At 46.6% G+C, this 9,945-nt stretch overlaps 1 protein-coding gene across 1 annotated transcript in view; it reads right to left on the reverse strand.

Annotated features, from left to right (window-relative positions):
- LOC106812530 (dopamine beta-hydroxylase-like) overlaps nucleotides 1-9,945 on the reverse strand; it is a 27,461-nt gene that overhangs the window by 10,806 nt on the left and 6,710 nt on the right. Inside the window, exons 4-8 of the mRNA XM_014816427.1 lie at nucleotides 9,537-9,683; nucleotides 8,917-9,096; nucleotides 7,816-7,899; nucleotides 6,757-6,936; nucleotides 5,895-5,997 (exon numbers count right to left, since the gene is read on the reverse strand). Of these exons, the coding sequence (XP_014671913.1) occupies nucleotides 5,895-5,997; nucleotides 6,757-6,936; nucleotides 7,816-7,899; nucleotides 8,917-9,096; nucleotides 9,537-9,683 (694 nt within the window). The remainder of the gene's footprint in view (nucleotides 1-5,894; nucleotides 5,998-6,756; nucleotides 6,937-7,815; nucleotides 7,900-8,916; nucleotides 9,097-9,536; nucleotides 9,684-9,945) is intronic.

The following is a 9,945-nucleotide window of genomic DNA, read 5'->3' on the forward strand; positions in this document are numbered from 1 at the left end:
TATTGTTGTTGTTGGTGTTGTTGTTGTTTTGTTGTTGTGGTTGTTTTTGTTGGAGGCAGCCGCCGGCAACAATACGGCACAGTATTACGGGGTCTTTCCTTACGCAATTGTCAGTGGTGCAACCCAGCTTTAAAACTGCAGACAACATTTTTACGCAGAGTTTTTTCACGCCGAACACCAGCTGTCGACCTCGCGGCATTTCATCGTTAAGCAGTATTTTTTTTAACGCTCCTATGGCGACGACTGAATGGCTAGAGGACCTGTCAATCACTCCATGCGCATGCGTGCATTGCCACGGCGGCTAATACATGAGACGTGGTGGGGGAAGTGGACGTTGACGATAGCTTACCGTGCAGGCTATGGCGTATCCTGCCGAGGCTGGCCTGGCGATTGAGGACGGGATTTCTCCCTTACGTCATGATAAGAGATTCATTACAACAACCCGGAGACTCGCTCTGGTACTGCGCGCCTCTATACGCGCGTTATTATTATTATTTATTATTAATATATTGTGTGTGTGTGTACGTGGCAGGTGACGATATCCACATCCAAGTGTGGCTTTAGGCCACCTCGTAGCATGTAGGGTAGCAAACACCTACTTATGTTCACGCGTCCTTCCCCTTGCCTCCCCTGTCACTCGCTCAGCTCCTTTCTTCTTCTACCGACCGCTAGCTATCTTCCCTGCAGCCTTTCCTCAGTCTTCCATCCCTCTCTCCTTCAGCAAGCTATATTATGAAGTTTACCTCAGACGCACTGCACGCCTAACACGGTCGCGCGCGCCATGCGCGAATATCTCCCGCGAGAAATCGTGATTTTGCAAAAGATTATCATTTAAAATAAAAGAAGATTATCCTAGCATAGATTTATATGATAACATTCATCTGTAGACACGCGTCGGTGTAGGTTGGCACATGCGTTGGTGTGTGTGTGTGGGGGGGGGGGGGGTACACGCTCGGTGTAGGTGGGCACATGCGTCGGTGTGAATGTGTGTGGGGGGTACACGCGTCGGTGTAGGGGGGCACATGCGTCGGTGTGTGTGTGTGGGTGGGGGTACACGCGTTGGTGTAGGGGGCACATGCGTCGTGTGTGTGTGGGGGGGTACACGCGTCGGTGTAGGTGGGCACATGCGTCGGTGTGTGTGTGGGGGGGGGATCACGCGTCGGTGTAGGCGTGCACATGCGTCTGTTGTGTGTGGGGGTGGGGGGTACACGCGTCGGTGAGGGGGGCACATGCTCGGTGTGTCTGTGTGGGTGTGTAGGGGGGTGCACGCGTCGGTGTAGGGAAAAAAGAGACCTATTTTCGGTCGCGAATGGTTATTGTCGAGTGAGCTGACGGGGTCTGGATGCCACCGGCGAGGGACAGGTGGCCTAAAGCCACACTTGGATGTGGATATCTGTCGCCTGCCTGTACGTACGTGCGTGCGCATGCGCGTGTGTATGTTATACATACGATAATGCGATATAATTTGTTAGTATATATATATATAATAATATAAATGTCGCTTCTATGTACGTCGTCACTGCCTATCGTCGCCACTATCGTCAACGTCGTCACCACTGTCGACAACGTCGCTTCTATGTACGTCGTCACTGCCTATCGTCGCCACTATCGTCAACGTCGTCACCACTGTCGACAACGTCGCTTCTATGTACGTCGTCACTGCCTATCGTCGCCACTATCGTCAACGTCGTCACCACTGTCGACAACGTCGCTTCTATGTACGTCGTCACTGCCTATCGTCGCCACTATCGTCAACGTCGTCACCACTGTCGACAACGTCGCTTCTATGTACGTCGTCACTGCCTATCGTCGCCACTATCGTCAACGTCGTCGCTACTGTCGACAACGTCGCTTCTATGTACGTCGTCACTGTCTATCGTCGCCACTATCGTCAACGTCGTCGCTACTGTCGACAACGTCGCTTCTATGTACGTCGTCACTGTCTATCGTCGCTACTGTCGCCAACATCGTCGCCACTGACGTCAACGTCGTTGCCACAGTTGTCAACGTCGTCGCCACTGTCGGCAACCTCGCTTCTAGCAACCCTGGCGGCAGAATCGGCTCTCGCGTGTTTCTGCCGACGTAACGAACGCAACAATTACATCAACTAATTTCCCTTGCATCGAGCTCGATTACGCGCGTTCGATAATATAAGCTGGGTTTACACTATCAACTTTCTGCTGAAAGTTTGTCGAATTGATCAGCTTTTCTCTAGTTGAGAGATTAGAACATGTTTAATTTCCTTAATTTTTGGTCAGCGAGTTGATCAATTTTTTTGCCACTCAGCCACTCTGTTAATATAGCAATTAGGAGATGTTTCCCTCTATCCAATGGAAGAGCGCGTTTTCGCTATCGGCGGCACGCTGGCACGAAATAATACGTGCAAATATACGTATCCACGTCGCCCCGCGCGCACACTGCGGGTCAAATGTTTTAACGTTTGCCGACTCGCGGTCGATAACGTAAACACTTTGAACATATGATAGAAAGGTTGATAAAACGTTGTAAAGTTTATCAACGCGTCAACATTTCCATATAGTGTAAACACAACTCTACACGTGATGGGGGGGGGGGGCGCTGCTCTATGGCCTATGACGTTTAATTCTATTCATTCTCTCGTTTTTAACGCGTCTCTCTCGCACGTAAACCATTCACGAAAATTTACACAACAGTTAATTCTGACAGCGAATCCGACTTCTCTGCCGGGGGTGGGGGGGGGAATGCGTATGTATAAATTCAAAAGATGAATAGAATATTAAAACCGGGTACGATGTGTGATCGGCCATAATTATGTGTGGTGGTCGGGTGGTGGTGGTGGTGGGGGTTGGACGCGTTGTCGGTTACCATAGTGACGTTAGTGCGGTCTTCTGTGTTGTATTCGCAGACGGTCACGAGGGCGTCTCCCTGGAATGCAAACACGCCACTAAAATGTCATCACTTTAGTAAATACGATGTCAAACATTGCCATGGTTACAACAGACTAGCTGCTATCTATGGGATGAACTATCAGAGCCCCATGCATCAGTTGTTTTAGTATTTGTTCTACGCCCTGATAATAACAGGTATATTATCCTCCTCTCCACAAAAAAAACATCTTATTTTCCTTTACCATTATCTTTTCCCTTTACGCTCTCTCCTAGTTAATATCTATTGATCGGTGTACTTATTTGTATTTGGGTCTGTTTGTCAATCCGTATTTCCGTCTTCCCGCCGGTTTATATGTGTATTATGAGTTATATACGTACATTAGTGGTTGCGCCCGTCCATCCGCCCATCTTCACATCTAATGCATCTAATCCAGGCGTCACCCCCTCCTCCCACCCTCTTAGTCTCTTTCTCGCTCGCTCTTTTTCTGCCTTGTCCCCCTTTTCTATTTCTGTCTCTCACTCTCTCTCCCGCGCGCGAACGCACGCACGCACGCACGCACGCACGCACGCACGCACGCAAGCACGCACGCACGCACGCACGCACACACGCACGCGCGCGCAGACACACACACGCGCGCAATCGCACGCACACACACGCACACATACACATAAGCGCGCGCGTTCTTTCTGTGTGCTATCTCTAGCTCTTGTTCGTCCATCTCTCTCCTCTCTACCACTCCCTCCTCCACTACCGGAAGAGGGAGAGAAGGGTGAATAGGAGCGGAGAGGAGAGAGGGAGGAGGACAAGTGAGGAGAAGAGAGAGAGAGCTAGGAAGACGAGCGCGGACCGGGAAGCAGAGAAGAGACGGAGAGAGAGGGAGAGAGAAGAGAGAGAGAGGAGCGCGGAGAGAGAGACAGACAGAGAGAGAGAGAGGAGAGAGAGAGAGAGAGGAGAGAGAGAGTGAGAGAGATTAGAGAGAGAGAGGAGAGAAAAGAGAGAGGAGAGAGAGAGAGAGAGAGAAAGAGAGAGAGGCTCATTACTTACGGAAGCACGTGCACCTGTCGCTTGAGGCAGGCGGATCTCCTGGAAGTGCGTGCTGTAGTGGTTGTCGCGGTTCAACTCGGCAAGTTCGACCCCGTCACGGGAATGCTTCGTCCAGATCGCTGCCCCGTCAGGTGCGTGTGAAGCTGCGATGCGAACACGTGAATACCCTTCGGCGGCAGAGACTGCAAACACACGAGATTGTCACGAGATTGTCACGAGATTGTCACGAGATTGTCACGAGATAGTCATGAGATAGTCGCGAGATTGTCACGAGATTGTCAGGAGATTGTCACGAGATAGTCGCGAGATTTTCACGACATTGTCGTGAGATTGGAGCGGGATTTGTCGTTAAGCCAGTCCGTCTGTTCATCGGTCTGTCATTCCTTTCGTCATCCCGTCAGGTTGTTTGGCCGTCTGTCCGTTCTTCCGGTTGCCGAGTCTATCAGTTCTTCTATTTATCCGTTCCTGTGTCCCGTCCGTCGGTAATTTTTTTGTCAGTCTGTGTGTCCGTACGACCGTTGACTTATCTGACCATCTGTCAGTCCGTCAGTCTGTCCATCTGTTGGTCTATTCTATGTTCTGTCCGGTAGTCCGTTCGTCATCGGTCCTCTGTCCGTCTATCCGTTTATATTTTTACGAACGCACATAAACATTTCTTCCAACCCATCACTCTACGAGTTAACCACCACCCCATCACCCCATCAACCCACCACCCCATCACCCACTTCCATACCCCACCCACAGTATCACAGTACGTAGGCACATACGCGCGCGTGCATTCCATGATGCAATCGTCCTGAGTGTCGAAGTGTTTCATGTTGCGGAGGGATGGCCATCTTGGCGTGTACTCCAGCCCTAGCTCCAGTGACGCCGGCGTCATAGCGACGCAGCTTATCGGTGTAGTAGAACCTGATGCCAGAGCTGTCCACCCAGTCTTACGCAACACAGTCACAGACTATAATGCTACCCTATATTATATATATATAATATACTAACAAATTATATCGCATTATCGTATGTATAAATACACACGCGCATGCGCACGCACGTACGTACAGGCAGGCGACAGATATCCACATCCAAGTGTGGCTTGGCCACTCGTCCCTCGCGCGGTGGCATCCAGACCCCGTCAGCTCACTCGACAATAACCATTCCGCGACCGAAAATAGGTCTCTTTTTTCCCTACACCGACGCGTGCACCCCCCCACACACACACATTCACACCGACGCATGTGCCCACCTACACCGACTGTGTACCCCCACACACACCGACGAGTGCACGCCTACACCGACGCGTGTCCCCCCCACACACACACTGACGCATGCCTGTGCTCTCCTACACCGACGCGTGTCCCCCCCCACACACACCGACGCATGTGCCCCTACACCAACGGGTGTACCCCCACCCCACACACACACCGACGCATGTACCCCTACACCGACGCGTGTACCCCACCACATACATTTACACCGACGCATGTGCCCACCTACACCGACGCGTGTACCCCCCCCCCCCACACACACACACCAACGCATGTAACACCCTACACCGACGCGCTGTCTACAGATGAATGTTATCATATAAATCTATGCTAGGTACTCTTCTTTTATTTTAAATGCATAATCTTTTGCAAAATACGATTTTCGCGGGAGATATTGCGCATGCGCGCGCAGCCGTGTTTAGGCGTGCAGTGCCGTCTGAGGTAAACTCATAATATAGCTTGCTGAAGGAAGAGGGGATGGAAGACTGAGGAAAGGCTGCAGGGAAGATTAGCTAGCGGCGCGGTAGAAGAAGAAGGAGCTGAGCGAGTGACAGGGAGGCAAGGGAAGGACGCGTGAACATAAGTAGGTGTTTTTTACCCTACATGCTACGAGGTGGCCTAAAGCCACACTTGGATGTGGATATCTGTCACCTGCCACTACACACACACACAATATATTAGATAATGATAATAACGCGCGTATAGAAGGCGCGCACGTACCAGAGCGAGTCTCCGGGTTGTTGTAATGAATCTCTATCATGACGTAAGGGGAGAAATCCCGTCCTCCAATCGCCAGGCCAGCCTCGGCAGGATACGCCATAGCCTGCAACGGTAAGCTATCGTCAACGTCCATTTCCCCCACCACGTCTCATGTATTAGCCGCCGTGGCAATGCACGCATGCGCATGGAGTGATTGACAGGTCCCTCTAGCCATTCAGCGTCGCCATAGGAGCGTTTAAAAAATACTGCTTAACGATGAAATGCCGCGATGTCGACAGCTTGGTGTTCGTGCGTGAAAAAAACTCTGCGTAAAAATGTTGTCTGCAGTTTTAAAGCTGGGCGCACCACTGACAATTGCGTAAGGAAAGACTCGTAATACTGTGCCGTATTGCTGCCGGCGGCTGCCTCCAACAAAAACAACAACAACAACAACAACAACAACAACAACAACAACAACAACATCAACACCACCATCATCATCATCAACAAAACCAACATAAAATACAACATAAACAATAACGACGACGACGACAACAACAACAACAACAACAACAACACTACACCACCACCAACAGCAGCAACAACAACAAGTAAAACAACTACAACAACAACTACAACATTATGACGCACTAAGGACAGCGGCACATCAAGGCCTACACAGCCACCCCCTCCCACCTTATCCAATCATAGAACTCACCTATCATAAACGCTATCATAATTGATAAGATGTGATTTTAAAAAAATCGATCTAATATACTAGTTAATCTTGTAACTCAGAGCCGCTAGTGATCGATTGTGATCGCTAGTGATCGATCGTGATCGCTAATGATCGTGTTCGCGATTATGACGAGGTCGGACGTACCTTTGCGCCCATCGCCCACGCTCCGATCACCTCCTTACAGGACTGCAGTTGTGCGGGCAGGTTTTCTGCATGACACTGTCCGTTGTAGGCGCTCACATGCTCCCCGGGTTTCACCTTACAGTGGAACACTTCCATGTGATGTACGAGGGCCTCGTTCCCCGGCTGTACGACGCCTTCAAACTGTCGCAGACAAACGTGGAAGAAACAACAGTTAGAAATGAATAGATTTAAACAATATAAAGTTAGTAAGAAATAAATAAATTCACGTATAAGAGTTGAAATGATTTTAAAGTGTATCTTAAGCCCGGCGCACACGTGAGCAATTTTACTCAAGTAAAATGACACATGAGTCATTTTACTCACGTGTGCGGCGGATTTTCGTTGAGTAATTTGACGCATGCGTCATTTTACTCAATATCAAACGTGTTCGATCATTTTTGACTCATGCGTCATTTTACTCAACGTGTGCGCGCGCTGAGTAAATTTACTCAACACTGGTACTCACAGCGCATGCGTTTAAATTATTTTAAAGACGGCTGCGACCAGTATTGGCTGCGCACATTCACGCGATCTGCATTACCACTTATACCTTGAGTAATTTTACTCACGTTTGCGGCGGACGCTGAAAATATGACGCGTGAGTAAAATGACTCATGCGTCATTTTACTTGAGTAAAATTACTCACGTGTGCGCCGAGCTTTATTCACTTTACTTGTAGTACGGAAATTACTGTCGTTTTTGTATTACATTTTTTCATTATGTTGTCTAGCGCTTTCGCGTTTTCAATCGTTGCCGATTTCACTATCGATATTATACTATTCTATTACATTATTTTATTACATGTGTGCTTGCTATTATTATATAATTATCATTATATGCCGATTTCAATCAAGATTCTATTAATCTATTACATTAATATAATACAAAGTATATAAAATAATTATATAACAAGTATACTTATTATTATTATATTATAGCTATGCTGTTGCTTAACTTGCTATTATAATTCACTGGTGTAGTTTGCGTTGTTTATCGCAACATGGCAGCGCCTTTAATTACCTTGATGATATGATGTTTATCACGTAGTTCGGGCAACTTCTGCGTGTTGCACCAATACGTCGTATCGGAGCTCGGAACACGCACCTACACGTGGCGAAAATACACATTGTCTTATGAGTGTAATGATTTTATTTTTATTTTCTATCATATTTATAATGAATGACATTATGAGATAATTCTATATTTAACTCTTAACTTTATTCCTAACCGAATTCCTATTTTAATTTAAATAAATTCATTTAATAAGAAAATAATGAGGAAAATAACATATATGTGAATTTTATGAATTTACTAATTGAATAATATAATTAAATATTGGCATAATGGTTATTTTGAATAAACTAATAGCTATTTCATTTTAATGACCAAATATTTTAAATTTTAAATTTAACAACAGATCGGTTTGACAGTAACGAGAGTGAACTAACGCGAACAGTCGTCTACACTGTCGCACGTCTTCACATGTCTAACGCTACGTCTTTCCTCCTTCCTATACGCAACAACGGACGGCATCCCCACCAGTTATTTAGTAACACGCTCTCCCACTAGCTATCCAGTAACACACCCTAGCTATCCAGTAACACGCTCCCTCTAACTATCCAGTAACACACTCCCTAGCTATTCCAGTAACACACTCCCTAGCTACTTCCAGTAACACCCCCTTAGTTATCCAGTAACATCCCTTAGTTTTATCCCAGTAACACAGCTCCCATAGCTATCAATAACATCCCCCTAGTTATCCAGCTAACACACCCTATAGTTATCCAGTACACATCCCTAGCTATCCAGTAACACCCTCTAGTTATCCAGTAACACACCCCCTAGCTATCCAGTAACACTCCATAGTTATCCAGTAACACACCCCTAGTTATCCAGTAACACACTTCCTAGCTATCCAGTAACACACTCCCTAGCTATTCAGTAACACCCCCTAGTTATCCAGTAACACACTCCCTAGCTATTCAGTAACACCCCCTAGTTATCCAGTAACACACTCCCTAGCTATCCCGTATCAGCAGCAGGGGTCACTGCTGCTGCTCGGGTATTATTATTGATTGACGAACGAACGAGCGATCGGCTGCATCTTACACCTGTTCGCACCTGCTGCGCGGTGATTTGGAACGTCTTCGCTCCGGCTGGCACGGGAGTAGCCGGGGCGATGTTCTTCAGCAGCTGGGCGCGCTGGAATCCCGTCACCGTGCTCGACTCGTGTATGTCTCCGTTCGCCACCGTCCACACCGGCCCGGCACCGACGGCGTACACGATGTGCGTTGTACCGTCCTGCGCGTAAAACACATCAAATATCAAAAAAATACAATATATAAAATAATTAATATAATATATATATTTTATAATATTATATAAAAGTATAAAGTATAAAAGTATAAAAATATCAAATATCAGATCAAAAATATAAGATATATAAAATAAGCAATATAAATTATAAAAAAATATAAAATATCTGTTCGAATTTTTTGAAGCGGTGCGCGTTTTTTTTACTCCTTTGTTTGTCTTTCTTTTTACTGTGAATGAAAACCCGTGTTGTGTTTTTCGCATTTATATGTATCGTATGTATTGCTGTTTGTTTTTGCCAGCCTATAAAAAACATATAAATATTGAAAGAAAGAAAGAACAACATATGAATATAATATAATAATACTATAAATAATATTATAATTTTACAAATACCAATTTGACAATTTGGCCTTGAACCGACTGACCTCAATGACGTAATCGTCATCGTCGCACGTGTCGAACTGACGCTGCCACGTGACCGTCGTGACGCCATGATGACGTTGCGCGTCGATCAGTTTGCAGTCGTCCTGATTGTCCAACAGGATGACGCCATCTTCCTCCGTAGACGCATCCTACAGGCATCGCGACCATAGCCGTCAGAAATTTTCATAATAATTAATAACAATTAATAACAACAAATAAACAGCAATAATCATAACAATTATCAACGATTAATAACAATTAATAACATTTCATTGAGAGCTGATGCTGATAAAAAATAATTGATACTCGCCATGCACACGCGTAAGCATGGGCGCGCACACACACACACACACACACACACACACACAAACTCACACACACACACACACACACACACACACACACACACAC

Source organism: Priapulus caudatus, unplaced genomic scaffold (assembly GCF_000485595.1).
Source record: "Priapulus caudatus unplaced genomic scaffold, Priapulus_caudatus-5.0.1 Scaffold658, whole genome shotgun sequence".
Classification (NCBI taxonomy): Eukaryota; Metazoa; Priapulida; class Priapulimorpha; order Priapulimorphida; family Priapulidae; genus Priapulus; species Priapulus caudatus.